A 19,652-nucleotide genomic window follows, 5' to 3' on the forward strand; every position below is an offset into this window, starting at 1 on the left:
CTTTACTGCCTTTCTTAAAATGTATCTCAGTTAGATCTGTGTATAAGCGATCGATTTTGTAGGTTTGGTGGATACATCCAACGCGACGTTCCATGGATTACAAAAAGAGTGCTTACTGCAAACATTATGTATGTGTCACGGTTCACTAAACATACATCTACCTAATGACATTGTATTGTGAAATGCGAGTGATCATATAACTGTCCTTACCCCTAATTAGACCCCCCCCCCCAAACAAACAAACAAACAAACAAAAAGACATTAACATCTTTAAGACTGCAGCATCTACAGAAACATGTAATAACTGCAGATCAGTGTGATAACGTTTCCTGGAATGAACAGCTGACACGGCAGCGCGATCCCCCGCAATACAAATTGCAATCGGGTCAGTCCACTGCCAGTCCCTGCCGACTGCATTCAGCACTGGGGTCTGAAATGAAATCGGGCTGACATCACGGAGATGAGCTGCAACCCTCCGAGTCCTGGTACTGAACATCTCAGATGTAAACACTCACACCAGGCGCGGAGCTTTACGCCATCAATAGGGGCTTTGAGCAGCTGGTGAAGCCATTCCTTTGTTTCCTCTGGGCCTCAATGATACATTGTGGGACCTGTGGATGGAACTTGGTGCTCTCACTGCTGACTTAAATAAATGCTCGACTAGAGTCACGACAACCTGACCCAGGACCTGTCTCACCTTCATAGCTAGCTGAGGGCCTCTGAGCTGGCTTTAGGAGAGTACCAATGTTTTTGCATCCACAGAGGGAGGAAGGCATCTCTCCTTGACCAGAAGATCAGGTGAGGTAGGAAACGTCTGTTCCCCATTCCTGCTCTTACAGCCTACAGTTTAGGCGGCTGTTCTGATTTAATATAATGAGCGAAAGTGTGAGGATGTAGTGGTGTCTGAATTAGACTGATTATGGAGTAATATGTTCTCCTGCATTCTTAATGAATTGCCAAAGACCCATGCACTGCCTAATTACTGCCCATACTACTGTTCTCGCATGCATAATCACTGTGATATGCATAATAATTGGGACCAAATAAATATACTAATCTTGCATCACGCGCAGCTACAATCTGAAACACAGGCTACACACCTGTGCTTATTCATATTATTGATCCTCTCTTGCATTTCCAAACTGTTATTTACAGAGTCATTTTCATGAATTGAATGTGGGGTATCTGCAAGGGGTAGAATTTATAGGAACATACTACCTTAATATTTATTGCTTATTTGCAGTATGTGTCATGGCTAAGGTAACACAAACAACTACACTGATATCTGCACTTGGATTGAGAATCCACATTGTATAAACTAATGAGCCATTTACGATGATATGTTCTTGATAGAGAAGTTTGCTAGCTGTGCACACAACTGTACACTGAACCACGCCAGTGAAGCAGATCGTATTTTGAATAAAACGCATAGATGCACAGACTTTAATTTGTTCCAGTGACGGTACAAATTGAGAATAAATTGCTTGTACAAACTAAAGAGCATTTCGGCTCTCTTTCTGTCTAATCTTAAATTCACTTCTTGAATTTGAAACCAAAAGCAAACTCAATTTTTAATATTTTGGGAAATTCATCTTGGGGCACGGTGGGCATGTTTTCCCCCCCTCCCTGCAGGCCGGGGCCTAGCTCACCATGTCATCAGACTCTGTGTCTTAGTGGAGTAATGACAGCGGAAATGAAGCACTAAATTCTAAAGATCCTCATACTCTTTCTCTCTCTCTCTCTCTCTCTCTCTCTCTCTCTCTCTCTCTCTCTCTCACTCATCCCCCAAAACACACACACACACACACACACACACACACAAACACACACACACACACACACACACACACACACACACACACACACACACATAAACACACACACACACACACACATAAACACACACACACACACACACACACACACACATAAACACACACAAAATCATCTGGATTTGAAAAATAGAAAAAGAGGCGCAATTTAAGCTCCATCCCTGAAGTTCTCTCTATAGTTTGACAGCTGAAAGGATCATTGCCCAACAAAACACTACATGATAATCTCCTATTTTATAGCAGCCATACCATTTAACCATGACCTTTTCTTTGTCATGATGTGTATCATCGAATTGTGCAAAATTGATGTCCATCACCTTTGATGGGAGCAGAATATATTACATCTCCATGCCCTCTAATGACTGGTCGGTCACTGGGTCAGAAGAAACTGGCCCTCATTAACATCTATCTCCCTGTGTGTAACCAATGCAAATAACTGAATGTGAAATCCATAATTCATGCATTTTGCATGTGGGGTCAATGATCAGTGACCATAAATGAAAAGTGAAATTGTTAAGGTTTTTTTTTTTTTTTAATTATTCATTAGATTAGACTGACGATTTCACAATGGACTGAAACTATCATTTGTTCACTGAAGCTTTTGCCAAACATTTAACTTTTTTTACTAAAAAAAGAAGACCCAAATTGGATTCTACCACTTTACTAGTACCTTCTCAGGAAGACCTACTTGCAAATTGTAAAAAAAACAAAAAACAAAAAACAATGCATCTCAAAGAATATCTGAATTTTCATGTGGAGTTTCTTTCAACAAAATACAACACTGCTGTTAATGGAATTTTGAAGCTTTGGTTATATGATAGCAATTTACTGCGAGTGTTCTGTGTCCTCCTCCACTGTCTGGAGGGATAGATGCTACCTGGAGTCTAAGTGGACAGTGTGATGGATCTGCGGGGTCATCCTACGCTTCATGAGTTGGAACATCCGGATTCGGTCGCAAGCCACTCCTTGACTGGCCTGGATCGCCGTGACCTTCAGGACGTCAACGACGTCATGGAGCTGGACGTGAGATGCTGCCCCGATTGCTGCGGCGGCACGCCCCCGGGTCGGTGCCTCCACTCCGCTCCCGGTCACCTCTGACACCACTACACATCGCTCTAATGTTTATTCTAGTTTTTACAATCTTAAGTTTTATTAATGATGTATAAATGTTTTGCCTGTTCTCAAAATGTTAACAAAGCCTGAAATTTAACCTGTGTTATACTGGATACAATACTGGATTGGATGACACTACAATATGTGTTCCTCATGTATGTCTCTAGACCTAAAAGGCAATTCAAAAGAAAGACTCACAAGGGAAGTCATGGCTCACTGGAAAAGCAGTGGTAATAAAGTTAGAATGGAAATATCTTTGGATATCTTCTATAGTTAACTTCTATAGAAGTATCGTGTACAGAAGCAGCTCGAAACACAGTGCTGTTAGAGTCTGTATTATCGCATACAGCAGAGTAGAGTGCCTCTAGGGAAATTTCCAAGCACCAATATTGTGGCCCACCAGCTGGACTCTTGAAATGCTACCCTGCTGGACCCTTCTGGACCTCAAATGCAGCCCCTCCAGCCCATTATTGTACCACATCAAAGGTTTACATAGTCAATTTGAGCACTTCTACTTCCTCTGAGCTGCTAGATTGCTAGCCTGCCATCGGTTGGCCTAAATCGTAGGTCTGACATCAATCCAGTGGATTAGCCCTGCACCAGGGTGTGTGTGTGTATGTGTCTGTATGTGTGTGTGTGTGTGTGTGTGTGTGTGTGTGTGTGTGTGTGTATGTGTCTGTATGTGTGTGTGTGTGTGTGTGTGTGTGTGTGTGTATGTGTCTGTATGTGTGTCTGTATGTGTGTGTGTGTGTGTGTGTGTGTGTGTGTGTTTTATGTGCCTGTGTAGTTATGGTGGTGTAAGTTTATGATCAGCTGCCCTTTTGTAATTCACTAAGACATACCTTACTTGAAACAAGACAACAGAAATGACCCAATGTTAAGACGCATGAACCTTACCCTTTTCAGAATCAAAAACCAACCCCTTTCCAGTGATATACACCTTTCTTCCATTCAAGTCTTTGGACTGCAATGTGTTCCTTGACAGTGTGCCGATCCAGGTGCAGGTGACAGAGGTGGAGCGTTTTACATCTACCAGGGTAGCCCTCCTCCATCATCTCACAGACAGCAGCAGGACTCTGAGTTTTGCACAGTAGAAATTAAATTCACATTAAGAAATGTCTTAAGAAAAAAAATATGCCTAGATTTGATCACAAAGAAGTTCTTGCACATTAATATGATTATTTTTAGTAAATCATTTGCTTTTTTCTCTGAGAGTTTAAAGGATGTACAGTATCCCTTATGCAGATGTTTTTTAAACTGCTTCCCTCAAAGGCATTAAATCCCAACCTGTATACCGTCGAGTTGAACCATGGGAACTTCACGTGGAAAATCAAACGACGCTTTAAGCATTTCCAAGCACTTCATCAGGAGCTTCTCAAGTTCAAGGCCCTCTTAAAGATCCCACTGCCACATCGAATGTAAGTGCTGCTAAATAATACATGCACACTCACACACACACACACACACACACACACACTCACACACTCACACACACTCACACACACACACACATACACTCACACACACACATGCCCACACACGCCTACACACACACACACACACACACACTCACACACTCACACACTCACACACACACACACACACACACACACACTCACACACACTCACACACACACACACACACACACTCACACACACTCACACACACACACACTCACACACACTCACACACACACACACTCACACACACACACACACACACACACACTCACACACACACACACACACACTCACACACACACACACACACACACACACACGTGTCCCCATTGTTTTTTGCGTGGCTAGATGTCTTCATTTTTCATCTGGATGTTCTCAGTTAGTCCCAGATGTGTCCCCAGCCCCTCCAGAGGCTCGTGAGGAACCTGTTCTCAGCTCCTCTGCAGTGTCAGTACCGATGGCTCGCCAACTCCGGAGCTAAATGAGTCGGCCCCTGCCTTAGTGACACGCCAGCGCAGAGCTGGCTGCTAAACCCCGTGTTCCTTCCCTCTCTCAGTCATTCTGTCCAAAGGAGGTCGATCAGAAGTCACCAGAGGTTTCATGGAGGACACATTCCCAGTCTGCCCCACAGACCTGATGCTCTGGTCAAGGAAGAACAGCTAATCAGCAGAAAAGTTAGAACGTTCTCATTCTAATAAATATTTTAAGATAGCAGTGTCCCATGTACTGTAATAACCCCTGCATTAATGTTTTAACAGTATTTCTTTAATTAACATATGCCCTGTATGGTCACATTCCTGTCCAGTTTTTATATAATGACCGTTCACTGTTATCTCATTAGATGCAGCTTGAAGACTATCTCAAGAATATCTTAAAAAAGCCACTATACAAGAATCATCCTGCAACAGTAAGTTATAACTATAATGTCAGAAGATTTTATATTTGTTTGTATTGTTCAGTACTGTTCAGTAATAATGCATTGCCCATATATTGCAGACTGGAGCATAAGCCAAAATTCTACATCTTTCTGCCATAAGTGCTGTTAGTGAATGACAGTAATGATATCGTTTTCATCACAGTATTTTCAGTAAGATGTAAGCCTATATATTTGGAGGGAGAACATTCTATAACTCCACCTGCTGTGTCTTCCCCACTGATCTATAATGAAGAACATTCTTTATTATAGATCAGTGATCTTTCCTCATTAAAGAGGGCCCTTCTGTAGTGCATGCCTCCATGAGGTGACTCCTCACTTACCACAGTAGTCTGCGTCACACAGGTTTGCACTCTGACACTTTCGTAATTAGCGCCCACTCCAAAGGCTAATTAGAGTCTACCTGTATCCGAAAACAATCACCCACTGTCTCTACATCCTGCCCACATGTCTCTGTCTAATTATTCATCTCGAACAGTACTAAAGAGATTGTAAAAATTTAACCAGACACTGAAAACAGAATTCTGAAAGATATTTCATAACTGAAATGTTGATCATCTTTAGATTGTGGTATGTTGTTTATACAAGTGCGACTGCATGAAAGCTACTTTAAAGTCTTAAGGCCTTCAAAATGCTAATGAACACTATTTATGTTTAAATTTGATTACAGCTTGAGTTCTTAGAAGTGAGTCAGATATCGTTTGTCCAGGACCTCGGGCCAAAAGGAATGTAAGAAGACATGGAGAAACATATGACACAGTATTTAGCTTCAGAAAGGACGATGTTGTGTCTCTATTATTAATAATCACTTGCACTGAAATAGAACATTACCATCCATCCCAAATGATGTCTTTGTTTGTTTTGGTTGCATGACATACTGACTGATTTATGTCCATTTCCTTTGGCCAAAGTGAAGGTTTGATCCTAAAGAAATCTGGAGAAAACACGTTCCCAGTCTGTTACTGGTGCGGATCCAACAGTGTGTGCTATCGCTGGTCAAAAAGGTGACTTGTTCTCCATAATCTCGTTGAACTGTTTCTGTTCCTTCTTTTAAGTAAATGACATCTGCATTAAGTGTAACAAAATCGTTCATTCTCAAATCAGGCTATACTGCCCCTCACATGTTGTTCCAAACCACTCCCTTTCAAATAGAAAGAAAACTGATCTGTCTCTTTTTTGAAGAATAGCACAGTCTGACAGTCATCACCGTGTGATCTGTAGCCTCCAGTTCTCTCAGAGCCTCCGTAGCACGAAAACGGAGCTGGCCCTGAAACGAACAGGACAGAATAACACACGCTCATGTTGAACCATCTTCGTCGGCGGAGAATCGCTGTTTTTATTTCCGTTTTACAAGGCGGCTAGTGTTACTTGCATAATTCACACAGCCCGCGAAAGCAAACAGCGGTGCTTCGGCTCCGCATGAACCCCTCTCCTCGGGTTGCGGTGCTCGCTGGGAACTCGGCCCGCGTGGAAGCTTTAGCTGCGGCCTCGTGCTTATTTTTGCTGATTACGGCTGTTTTCCTACAGCGGCGGGGGCAGCTCTCTCTCATGTCCCGCCTCTCATCGGGTGCCTGCTTCGTGTTTCAGGTGGTTGGTGGTGAAAGACTCCTTTGTTCTCTACATGAGGCCCAAGGACGGCCAAGTAGGGACAGTGATTCTCTACGATAAGGGCTTCCACGTCAAAATCGGGACCCACGAGACCGGGGTCAGGCATGGAGTGACAGTCGAAAACCTTTGCAGGCAGGCTTACTGAACTGTTTATTCTTATAGCTGTCTTTATATTTCTTTAATAGTCTTTATATTCTTTATCCACCTCTTATTCACCTTATTCTTACTGTAGGGCACTTACCATTAAGTGCTCCACGTACAGGCAGGCCCGCTGGTGGGGTCACTCCATCGGCGAGTTTGCCCAAAGGCTCGGGCAAGACTTCCTTGGAGAAAATCGCCATGGGTCTTTTGCCCCAATCAGAGAAAATACGAAAGTACAATGGTAAGCAATGTTAATATCCCAACCGTCTATATTTAATACAGTACATTCTGTTATATTTCACAAAGCACTGTAACGACCCCACTGAAGGATCACGCAACCTACTTTTACGTCTTCTGAAAAATAAAAAATAAAAAAATCACCAACAGTCGCTGTTTTTTATTTCTTCCGAGTTACATTTAATTTCCTGTTCTCTCCTGTAGATGTGAACAGTGCTTCCTCAATCAATTACTGTATAAGAAACTTCTGCGAGGCACCCTGGTACTGCTTTCAAATGAACCGTCCTGTGCCTCTTTTGAAGGTTTGTCAACGCAGCTGGGTACTTTGATGCCATAGCTGATGCCCTGGAAGGTGCAAAGGAGGAAATCTTCATCACAGCCTGGTGGTAGGGATTAGACCCAGCATCAGTCATTCCTCTTGTGCCTGGGTTTTCACGACGCTGTGAGCACTTATTTCACACCCCGTGATGTAGTAGGCAATCGCTTTCTTTGCACGCCGGAGTTCGCATGCTTGTTTCACAGAATCAAATCACATTCCACCTGGGGATATTTGTTATGAACGTTTTCTGACAAGGCGCAAACGTCTCCCTTTCTGGACGAGCTGCAAAGGTTTGGAGGCTCAGACTCTGTCCTGCACTCAGAGTTTAGGTGCTCCGGACTCCAGCGAAAAGTTTGTGAAGATTTCAGTGTCTTGTTGATGTAACTGCATTTCTCATATTCTGGGGCAGATGTGAAAGTGGGCTACATTAGGGTGGTATTCAGGTTTCTAATGTTGTTTATAGGCTGAGTCCAGAGATCTTTCTGAAGAGACCAGTGGTGGATGGAAACACTTGGAGATTAGACCACGTCTTAAAAAGGAAAGCCGTGAGTACCTTAACCACATTCTGACCCCTAGCAGGGAACAAAGGACCCTTTTGGTAGACAGCATTGTTTTCTGCTGCTTCGTGAACAGCTGCACAAAGTTTAAATAACATGTCCGATTGTCACATCAGGAGCAAGGTGTAAAGATCTGCGTCTTGCTCTACAAAGAGGTGGAAGTTGTCCTGGGCCTCAACAGCGAGTACACCAAGAGGACTCTGACAGGCCTTCACCCCAACATCATGGTGAGTCGTACATTATGTCAGAAGCTCCCGGAGGTCCGAGTCCTCTCCACGGCTGACAGAGACAGGGAGAGAGGCTGTCACCCCATCTCCCCGCCGCCGCAGTCCGACGCCGGCGCCCCTGCGCGAACAAAGCCCCTGTCACAACACATCAAGCGTAGCGCCAGAGCGCCCCTGGTTCTTCCTGGCCTCCAGTCATAGGCACGGGCGCCTTACTTAGATCATGTCTGTGTTCCGGAAAAATCTCTCTGGCAGAAAGAGGGGTGAACACTCTGTTTTGAGCCCTGCAAGTCACATCCGCTGACGGTCGGGTCGTTCTTCACTGACCGTCTCGGTGAGAGCCTGAGGCGGCGGGTCTGTCTCCGTCTCTCACTCAACCCCGGGCCGAGGAGTGATTGGCACGCAGTCGTATTGCCTTATTGGAGTGCGGCTTGAAATTGGGCAGAAGAACGACGCTGGGAAGTGGCTGGGGACCCGCGCCCCGGGGAAACAGCAGCTGGGTGGAAGTATTCTGGGCCCTGCTGCTGCACTGGCACCTGCCAGGGGCGGCACTCCTCCAGGGGCTACGCGAAAGCTCGTGGAGACGCAGCTGTACCCAATTGTTTCTCACAATGGGTGCCGCCATTGTGAGCCATGCTATTTTTGGCATGGGGCTAGCGATATTATTGCCTGAAATTTCATGACTGGAAGTCGGAAATACTGAAATCTTTTTTTTTTTTTAGCTACATGGCATGATTAAGCTCAGGTTATTAACTTGCAGGTTATTGGGATAACGCAGTCTGTTTTTGAATTACTTAAATAAATGGCTGTGTGTCGGAGGGGAAAAAAAAAAAAGACCTCTCCACCCATGTGTCGAGCAACAGGTGATGCGGCACCCTGACCACGTCCCCTCTGCGGCGCTGCTCTGGGCTCACCATGAGAAATCGGTGGTGATTGATCAGTCTCTGGCCTTCCTGGGAGGCATTGACCTGGCCTACGGGAGATGGGACGACTCCCAGCACAGGCTGACCGACGTGGGCAGTGTGAGGAGAAGCCCTGTGCCCAGCCCTGCTCTGTCCCCCAGCCTCACCAGGGTAAGGTGCCTGTGGCTCCCTCATTAGCATCACTGTCATCCACACAGCATCGCAGTGGCCTCCCCACACGAGCTCTCTGCAAGCCACACGGCCTGCTGGAGCTCAGACATGCGATATAGAACTATATACAGAAACATGTGTTCAGTTAATGCTTTAATAAAAACTATAGTCAAAACTATATAGACTACACAAAACAATAGATCCATCTATCGCTACACTACATATTTATTACTCATTACTTCTGACAAACTCTCTAAGATCTGTATGAATAAAAATATATAGATGACAACCTTTCATTACTTATATGAAATACATATAAAAGTAATGTCAGTTTAGTTATAAGTTTGGTAATCGTGCTGTTTCTTATTAGTGGCTTCATCCAACTGTTGCTAGGATTTATGTCAAAAAGTTTTCATACTTGAAAATAGCTTCACTTTACATTAGTTTTATCTTTATGTGCAATTATCCTCAAACCGTTCTCCTGAAAAATTAGTCAGATTCCTTTCCAGTCGCTCTCTTCACTGAGAGACTCACTCACACAGTTCACATCCCTAAAGTCATCTGTAGTGGGTAAAGCCCATGCACAAAAAACGTAAGCGAGAAGGTGTATCATTTATCTATTAAATGCATTTCATGTAATTAATATTACGTGTCCAGAAACATGACGACTGCAAGTTACTTGGGAGTTTTATGTCCTAAGTTACATCAGGTCAATGAAGAAAAGCAGTTAACTCAAACCACACCAAGATATAAATAAACTTTGATGAGTTTCAGAAATAGAAGGTATCTGGGCTATCCAGGTGGGGTCCTCCAGTAAGCCACGAGCCAGTCGGAGAGGAGCAAACCCGCTGTAAATGTGACGTGCGCAGGGCAGCGGCCCGCGGTGGCCCTGCAATGTTTGCCAACACAAGGCTGACCTCATCAGTGCCACCTACCGCCAGCTGGGTGTTTCGGACATGTGTCAGAGCGCCCGATGGGGGAATGCAACACGCACCTGACAGATGCTGCCTCCCGCGTCTCCTTCTGATCGGCGCCGGTGCGCCAGCCCACGCCTGTGTGTGCGAGGGCTCTGTCTGTCAGCGTAGCCTGTCAATGAACAGCCTTTTACGGTTATACTCATTATCTTAGAACAACAGTTCTAATTCCTCTGTTCTATTTAATAAAGCAAACATACCGACCACATAAATGATTGTGACTCGTGCTCAGCCAAATAAAGAGCACGACTAAAATCTCACGGAAGGTGATGTACTTTTTCACATCTGCGGAGGTACCGGCTTTGTAAATTGGCACCATGTCGGCAAGCCAAGACCGTGCGCAGACTCTCCGCCTGACGTTAGCTCGGCTGCGGGGCCGGGCTATACAGACCTTTGCTTTTTTTGTCCTGGGTTGTTGTTTTTTTTAAACACCAGCAAACGTAAAATTGCAATTACAGAGCATCTGTGGCACTGTTGAAGGGCCTGCGGTTGCTAATCCCGAAGCTCTCACGCTGAGGAACATTGCCTGGCCTCGCCGTGCACATCCTTCCCCCTGGAGAGCTGCATTAAACATAAAGGCCCTGCATGGATGAGTGAGTCAACAAATTACTGGGCGCCACTAAATGGGGGAGAATAATTTCACTGCTAGGGTACCGCTCTCACACTGAAGCCTACCTACCTGTCATTGTGCCATTAAATATGGGGCCAGGCGTTTTAAATAAACATGATTTCAGCCTTTCGGATCGAGCCGTTTATTGCGTGTACTTAAGGGCTTCTCTCCCCATGCATGAGTGGCTGTATGTATCAACTCGAGCCTCCTCGACTGTAAAATCTTCGCTAATATACATGAAACTGTTACAGCTGTTGGTCTAACCTTTCCGAATGACTCCTAAGGAGCCCGGTGATATTTGCACTTAATAAAATTATGCTCGTTGGGAGGAGACTGCTGTGACATTTGCCATTTGTCAGGTCAGGCCTCTATGATCCAGCATGAGCCATTAAACCATGCACTTTTTTGCCGGCACCCAAAATCCTCCCAATGGAGACAAGGATAGGGACAACACGTGAACACATTACCCGCACTGATACTCTAATTCGGATGATAAAGCCTAACCAAAGATTCCGGACACATGGGCCATTACCAGACCCCGAGACCTTCCAGTCGACGGGCGGCTGAACACATCAGCTGTGTTTAACATGGCACCTTGCCAGGGTTATAGAGTAGTACTTGGGGAAGGGGCGCTTTGGCATAGATTTTGAGGGATTTTTTTTTTCTTCCAGAGCCTAGAGATCGGTTACAGCTCGAATGCTGTACATGTGCATTACATGTATGTCTTTTCTGAAGAGCAGATGGCAGATATTCCTTTGGAGATGCTGTGCTTGAAAAGAGAGCCAGTAAGAACAGAAAATACACATTAGATAAGACATTGGTGCGTAAGTTCAATACCACATAATGGAGACAATTAATGAAAAGGAAATAAAAACTGCTACTGCTATGCTGATTAGAATATAGTCCTCTGTATATTTGTTTATGTATGTGCACATCCATGTGCGTGTCCTGCAACAGTTTATTCCTGCGGCGACAGAGGAGGACGAGGAGCTGAAGTTCAGCGAGGTGGCGCAGGAGGAACCGCCTGGAGGAGAGAGGGAGATCACAGATGGGGCAGGAGAGCCCAGCCCAGTGGTGGAGCAGGGAGAGGCCCACTCCGAGTTAGCGTACCCCACCGGACCCCATCCTGTGGCATCGGAGGACAGCAGTGCGTGCAGCTCTGAAGATGCAGAGGCCAGTAGGTTTACCTACGATCACGTCAACTAGTGTAGCATATGGAGGGGCCTTTGGGCAACAGTGGACACATAAACCTGGGTAATACCGCTGTTTATGCGTGTGCGTGTGTGTGTGTGTGTGTGTGTGTGTGTGTGTGTGTGTGTGTGTGTGTGTGTGTGTGTGTCTGTTTGTCTGTCTGGAAGAGCACTGTAGCAGTAGGAACAGTCTGAGCTCCAGAACACTGCCAACTCGAGAGTGGTACAATAAGGGTCTGTCACTGCGCTCCACTGACGCCTACTCACTGGGCTTGCACCATTCCCTGACCCTTCCTCATGGTCAGCACACACGCACACACAAAAAAACCCATTACAATAACACTGTAATGTACATCTCCTTTGTGCATTAGTCAGAGCAGTGGTAACAATGTCATGCTTTTTCAAGTCAACATGCTGACACAAAGAATGTTTTAAATCATTCTAATTTATCATGGTTTATTCTTAAATTTGAGGATGGATCCTGCACTTCAAGTTCATTTTCTCAGCTTCTGGGCTTCTTCCATCACGTTTCAGACACCGGCTCCCTCAGGACTCAGATAAGCAGTGTGGAGCTGTGTGGTGAGACCCGCTTCTGGCATGGCAAAGATTACTGCAACTTCATCCTCAAAGACTGGGTCAAGCTCAACAAGCCGTTTGATGGTACGGGTGATCTTGCATACACACAAACCCAGCCCTAAATTCTGTTCTTTGGGTCCGAGACGGTCCTCAGGTGAGAGGATTTTTGTTCTCTGAAGCACAGAACAGGCTGGCCCATACCAGACGGACACAAGTCGTATTGTTTGGTTTCTTATAACCCAACAGCTTGAAAGAAACCCGCAAACCAAACAAAAAGCGACAGCTCCAGTGCACATTCGGAATGTAGCTTTGATAACTTCAGTCAGATTCATCAAATGAGTCAATCTCCGGCAAACAGAGAAAACAAGGAAAGAAAGAAAATAGAAGCTGTTTGTACTACCTGAGCTGCTACAAACTATCCTATTCTACAGCCGGTAGGGGTTATTGTCAGTTCACAGCACTGCTACTCCCGCCTCTCTCGATCTACATCTCAGTACAAGAACTCTATTTTTGCATCTGCCTTTGTGCATTCCAAGGTCTAGTGCCCAAACATTGATGTCTGACCCAGCAGGAAGGTGGCAAGTTCGCCAGATATATAAATATATTTCAATATTCTGTCATTTCAAGATGGCGGCACGTCCTGCTTAACACCAGCGACAGAGATGAAGGCTTCCTTTTGATCCCTTCGGAGAGCCCAGACACCACATTTGTTATGCGGATCAGTGTCACACAGTCGAGCAAATCCTGTTTTTGACATAATTTGGCGTGCTCCGTCTCACGAACTTCCTTTTAAGGAGAGGGCATCTCGGCGTCTCCTATTGATGTTGAGAACTATTGTTTGCTGTGTGCTTTTATCTTGTCAAGACTTCATTGATAGGTATAAGACTCCCAGAATGCCCTGGCATGACGTTGGCGTCGTGGTTCAGGGGACAGCCGCAAGAGACGTCGCCAGACATTTTATCCAGAGGTGGAACTTCACAAAGGTAGGGAGAACATGAGCTAAATCAAAAGCGCTTCTTTTCATTCGTTCAAAATGACGACTCAAAATAATATGGAAACAATGAATGATTTTTGCTCGAAATACGCAACAAAACAGAAATCCATTCTCTAATAGCAGGACATGTGTTGCGCGACGTTCCGTGTGGTTCTGTTTTAATGATTTAAAATACCACTCCGTCTGTGGGCATCTCTCCGCATTAGTGCCACACACTAAAAATACTGTGGAATTAAAGATCAGAACAGAAGCGTGGAGCAGAGGTTCTCCCTCCCTCCCCAACCTCTTGTAGTCTTTCTAAAGTGATCTGTATTAGCTTGAGCTTAGCACCCCCTGCAGTTGCATATTGTGTCTTGTTCTGAATGCCGTCAGTATTCTATGGCGCGCCCGCACTCCCGGCTCCCTTTTAAAGCAATTAGAGGCCTTTTTACTTTGATTGTTCTGTAATTGAATTGGTTCGAGGCCTGTATGATTTCCTTTGCAATACGCCAGTCATATTTCGGGCTTGGCTTCGGATCAGACACTCTCCCGGTGAATAATTAAAGCGGTGGGAGCCAGGTGTGCGCACAGCGCACAAGAGCAAACAAAAGGCGTTTGAATGCTTCTGATGAGGTGTTGCGGAGAAGGGAGAACGCACTGCTGAAAGACAGTGCACCCTCATTTGTTGCCTTTGGTGCCGGCTGACTGGTGCTGATTAGAGAACACCACTTGGCTATTTTCTGAATTCATCATGCCACAAAGGAAGAATGTCAGAGTGAGAACAATCCAGTCAGTAACAAGAGTATGAGACAGTGTGAGATATGAGATATTGGGGGACATTTAGGAGTGTTTCGTTATTTTTGGTGCCTTGACCTAGTTTTTGTTCGTGTTTGACTGTTGAAAGTGCCAATGAATTTTGAAAACAAAACGCAATAAAAATAAATGTCCATCGTGCAGAAAGTTGCCTAGCTGTGCAGAGTCCTACGTTCAGTCTTCTATAAGCACCTCTTCTGCACAGCTTGTCAACGGGAAATGTCCAACACAATAACAACTGTGTAGGGCTGTGGTTTGCTAAGTTTCTAATGTAAACTGTACTCAAATAGTTGCTTTAAATCCAGACTTCCCTACAATGCTATTTCATTACATATTTTAAATGATCATTTTTAATCTTGCAAAATATTAACAAGTTTTAATTGGAACAGCAATCAAGTTGCCAAAATTACCAAACAAAGTTGGGAATATACCTAACATTGACATATCAGACAACGTTAGGAATATACCTAACATGATGTTGTCAGACAAAACTGAAAGAGTTTGAGCGAGTGTTTCTCTTTCTGACAGCATGAGCATGTCCTTATGAAATAATGAAGCAGCCTTACACATACAAGCTACTACTGGAGCCATGACGATTTATACGCTGTGACTATCCATCAAGGTCAGCACGGTCTGGCCGCTCGGATGGCTGCCAATGTCCCGCGAGTCCAGTTAAGATGAGTCCTCCCTTCAGGACTCAGTAGGTTTTAATCAACACATTATGCCAGTTGTTAATTGGCCGAGCTGCCTGCTGCTAAAATAAATTCAGTACTTTTATTGTATTAGTAACCATCTGCTTAAAAACTCTGAGCCCAGATTATAGTTTGGCCTGCGGTTGATGTTGACACAGAGTACATCTTGCTAATTTGCACGGCGAGCGCTTCCTCTGAGAGAGGCGAAATGTGGCGTGTGAAATGTAGAGCATTTCCTAGGCCCAGTCTCACCCCAGCTAATTAAACTGTACAAATAACTATCAGCTTTTTAGTATAAGGTCACGATCTAGCACGGCTTGGAAAGGGTCTTTTGAAGATGCCTGATGAAGCCAAGTCATATGACCATTACATTACAGAGGTACACGTTAAAATACACTCCCACTCCTAGGAGTGCAACTAAGTGGTTATGAGGAGGTCCAAAACCTGCTGTATTCTCGTGTGAAGACCATACAGGCGGTAGAACCTATGAGAACATACAGCATCAAGGAGACAAAGCTGACTCCTGAGTCTGGCCCACCTGAGTGTAGTCTGGGGAAGATAATGGCGATTAAAAATGCGTGCCAATAATGTCGTTAGCCTCACAGCCTCGCATTTATTGCAATCAGGCGCACTGTCGACAAAACGGGGTCGCGGGGACTTTCGCCAAGCCTGACGCGAACTCCGGGCCTCACGTGAGGCTGGGGCGGAGGGGGGGGGGGCTGCTAGCCCACCCTGCGTGCCAGCGCGGACGCGGCGGAGTAATTAGCGCTCTTTAAGGGTGTGATTGGGGCCTGGGCGGTGCGGTGCGGTGTCTGGTTTTAATCAGCTCTCCTTTATTCGCTAGTTGGTGAAAAAGCGGTCGGGGGCAACATGTTATCCCTGCCTCGTGCCCAGGTCGCCATCGGCGCCCAGCCTGCCGTCGGAGCCGCGGGGGGCACTCACACAGGCCGGCGTTCAGGTGAGGTCCAGCTCTGATCAAGCTCACGGAGGAAGCCTTCTTTCTCAAGTCCGAGATAAAAGCAAGCGGCTCCGACTTTCTTGCGGCCTGCCGCCCGCAAGCTGATTTTGGATTCGGTTCTTTAGGAGACGGACCTGAAAGAACAAAGGATTTGACTGCGGATGATGTATTGTGTGGGAGACCTGTCGGTTATAAGTGGTGCGTGTGCGTTGGTTTGTTTCAAACCGGCAGGTGTTGAGGTCTGTGTGTCAGTGGTCCATAGGCACGAAGGTGCATGAGGAGTCCATTCATCTGGCCTACGTCTCAGCCATCCGGAACAGCAAACACTTCATCTACATAGAGGTAGAAGGCAAACCGTTTTGGTCCCAGAAGCCCAAATGAAAATGTTATCAAGCAAATATGCGGCCTGCTTCCGCAGGGGGGGGGGGGGGGGGAATCTCCTTGGAACTGAGCAAAACTCTCTCTGTCTTAGAACCAGTTTTTCATCAGCTGTGCTGGGAAGACCATCCGCAACAACATCGGGGACGCTCTGACCGAGAGGATCCTTCGAGCATACAGGTGCGGGCCTGCCTCTCATAGCCCCATGCCCCCATCCTCCTGACCAACATACGCCGCTCAGCGGGCAGGCGCTCACGACTCCATCCTACAGGGAGAGGACGAGGTTCCGCGTGTACGTGGTGATGCCCCTGCTGCCTGGCTTTGAGGGCGACATCTCCTCTGGAGGGGGCCAAGCCATCAAGGCAATCATGTTCTTTAATTACAGGTAATCAGCTGCACATGCTTCATGTATAATCGCCAAATTGCCTCAATTAAGTAGCTAAACGTGGGCCGGACGGTGCCTTACCGGGAAATTACACACGGAGATGCAGAACCAACGGGTCAGTCCTGCCGCAGTCTTCGAGAACCCCGTTAGAGAGGGGTGGCACTCACTGGCTTTGGGTGAGCTGAGTGAATTAGCCAGGAGGAGAATTGGGTGATATAATTTAGGTGGGAGGGAGAGGCCCCACGTGAGGAAGGTAACCTCACTGTCCATGTGCCTCCAGGACGATGTGCAGAGGGGAGCACTCCATCATCGAGAGACTCAAACGTGTGAGTAAGTAGAGTTCTTTAGCTACCCTATGCCTCTCACTTAAACACATTACTGTGCTGACTTCCACAGCTTTAGTAAATTATTGTGTGACTATATATCAATAAGAGTAATGATGATCATAATTGGGTCATTTATTTTTTTTATCTGTAATCATTTTCATGCTTGTCTTCATTTATTGTGCTCTGTACATTTCACCTGCTGCTGTAGGTGTTGTGATCTGACAGAAAGAACACTGTAAATTCACTTTCGGTTTAACTGTTTAAGCAGCCGCCTAACTGGAAATTTAGTATGAAGGGCAAAAGGAGTGAAAGTGTGTGTGTGTGTGTGTGTGTGTGTGTGTGTAGTGGGTGACTGCTGGATCAACTATATTTCGTTCAGTGGTCTCCGCACCCATGCTGATCTGGATGGGCGCCTGGTCACCGAGCTCATCTATGTGCACAGCAAGCTCATGATAGTGGATGACTGCATTGTCATCATTGGTGAGTCTCACAAACACACACACACACACATACACGTCAACTGCCATCCAGCAGTGGGTGAGTTAATTGTATTGTCGCCGGACTACAAAATAGCTTCGGATTGTGATTGGTTCCAGTGCACTGCCAGGCTAATACATAAACTTGTCACTGAGCTATATTTAGTCTTTTAAGTTGAGTGCATTGTTAATACAGAGGAAGGCCACTAGATGGCAGTGCAGTCAAATACATGCCCCTCATTCTGAACACGCTGCTTGATCACTGGAACGTTAGAAATGTTAAGAGAGGCCGAGACCCCTCTCAGATCAGTCACTGTTTAATGCATCATTACAAATCCTATTCATCCTGGAGAATGAGGTTTGCATGCCGGCGGCGCGTTGGTGCTGAGTCAGGGTGCTGTCTGTCTGTGGGTTGCTGCGCAGGTTCGGCGAACGTCAATGACAGGAGCATGCTGGGTAAACGGGACAGCGAGCTGGCGGTGGTGGTGGAGGACACGGAGCGCCGGGCTTCCCGCATGGACGGACAGGCCTACCAGGCCGGCCGTTTCGCCCTGTCTCTGCGCGTCGAGTGCTTCAGGTGGAGTGTTTGTGGAAGTCGTAGACCGTGACGATGCCTGCCTCGCGCTTATCGGCTGCACCCGTTATGTGCCGCCGCGCTTTCGTTCGGCGTGTTTTTATGAACCGTGCGGGTCGGGTCGGGTCGGGGTTTGACGCCGCCGACGCGTCTGAAGAGATCCCCGGGCCTCGCGTAGCTCTGACCCTGAGTGTGTACGACAGGCTCGTGCTGGGACTACCGGGGGACTGCAGCGCGGGCATCCGCGATCCCGTCAGTGACCGGTTCTACAAGGAGGTGTGGACGGCGACGGCAGCGAGGAACGCCAGTGTTTACGACAAGGTAAGCACGGTGTCGCACGGAGAAGCGGGACACGGCGATCTGAAGGTCGGGACCGAGCTTTCCGTCGTCGGGGTTTGTTTTATCTGAGCGTCCCGTATTCGCCAGCGTCTTCCTGCCAACGCAGGTGTTCCGCTGCCTGCCCACGGACGCCGTGCGGAGCTACAAGACCCTGCGCGACTACACGTCCCGCTCCTGCATGGCCACCGACGACCCCATCCAAGCCTGCGCCGAGCTCAGGAAGGTGTGCGGCTTCCTGGTCCAGTTCCCTTTCCACTTCCTGTGTGAGGAAAACCTCTTCCCGTCGCTGAACTCCAAAGAGGGCATCATGCCCGTGGAGCTGTGGACGTAGCCCCGCCGGAAACGGAGTCGCTTACCCGTCTGTGGCCCTCAGAAAGGCGCGATTACATAATGTACAAAGGGCTCTTTTATATGTGCTCGCCTAACACGAGTTTAACTGTCAATGGAAGTTAAATAGGGGGGAGAAATCTGTTTATTCATTCGTCGTAAAGACAAAAGATTAACATGTGGGGAATAGAAATGTAAACTACCTCTAAGAGAGCGTGCCTGAGCACTTAAGTACTTCACACCTGTCAGTCGTTTTTTCCCTCAACCTTCTTTTCTGATTAATGAATCCTGTACGAGAAATCCCGCAAATAATCAACATCCAGAGAAGATTAATTTCAAGAAATAAATGCACCAAAGTTACTGAAAAAAACTAACATAGTGACCATGAATAAATATGTTTATAATAAACTTTTGTCTCTGATACATTTTCATTTAGAATTTCAGGAGTTTACTGCTGCAACGCAAAGAAAAAAACATCAGTACAGGTCATATTATTTACAGGTTTATTATCGATCATATTATCTATCATTAAAAATCACAGAATACATATAAATGTAATAAA

General features: G+C 46.1%; 1 protein-coding gene across 6 annotated transcripts; it reads left to right on the plus strand.

The window, feature by feature from the left end:
• Positions 1-426: 426 nt before the first annotated feature.
• Positions 427-19,498, plus strand: si:ch211-168k14.2 (phospholipase D1). 6 transcript variants are annotated; one of them, XM_081720452.1, is made up of 28 exons: positions 442-803; positions 2,697-2,895; positions 3,852-3,982; positions 4,218-4,363; positions 4,963-5,080; positions 5,248-5,313; positions 6,011-6,069; positions 6,252-6,344; positions 6,928-7,080; positions 7,181-7,330; positions 7,629-7,712; positions 8,109-8,190; positions 8,319-8,429; positions 9,290-9,499; positions 11,824-11,868; positions 12,041-12,260; positions 12,442-12,573; positions 12,808-12,933; positions 13,714-13,832; positions 16,172-16,285; positions 16,517-16,627; positions 16,758-16,843; positions 16,935-17,048; positions 17,329-17,378; positions 17,720-17,854; positions 18,274-18,427; positions 18,628-18,745; positions 18,870-19,498. In XM_081720452.1, the coding sequence occupies exons 2-28, from the start codon at positions 2,733-2,735 to the stop codon at positions 19,092-19,094; spliced, it is 3,315 nt and encodes a 1,104-aa protein (XP_081576578.1). In that variant the 5' UTR covers positions 442-803; positions 2,697-2,732; the 3' UTR covers positions 19,095-19,498. The 6 variants fall into 6 exon arrangements, with proteins under 6 accessions (XP_081576580.1, XP_081576578.1, XP_081576576.1 ...); XM_081720450.1 differs by having other exon boundaries at positions 443-803; positions 2,703-2,895; XM_081720451.1 differs by having other exon boundaries at positions 443-798; positions 2,703-2,895.
• Positions 19,499-19,652: the final 154 nt, after the last annotated feature.

The sequence above is a fragment of the Electrophorus electricus genome, chromosome 9 (genome assembly GCF_041902795.1).
Source record: "Electrophorus electricus isolate QZ-2024a chromosome 9, ASM4190279v1, whole genome shotgun sequence".
Classification (NCBI taxonomy): Eukaryota; Metazoa; Chordata; class Actinopteri; order Gymnotiformes; family Gymnotidae; genus Electrophorus; species Electrophorus electricus.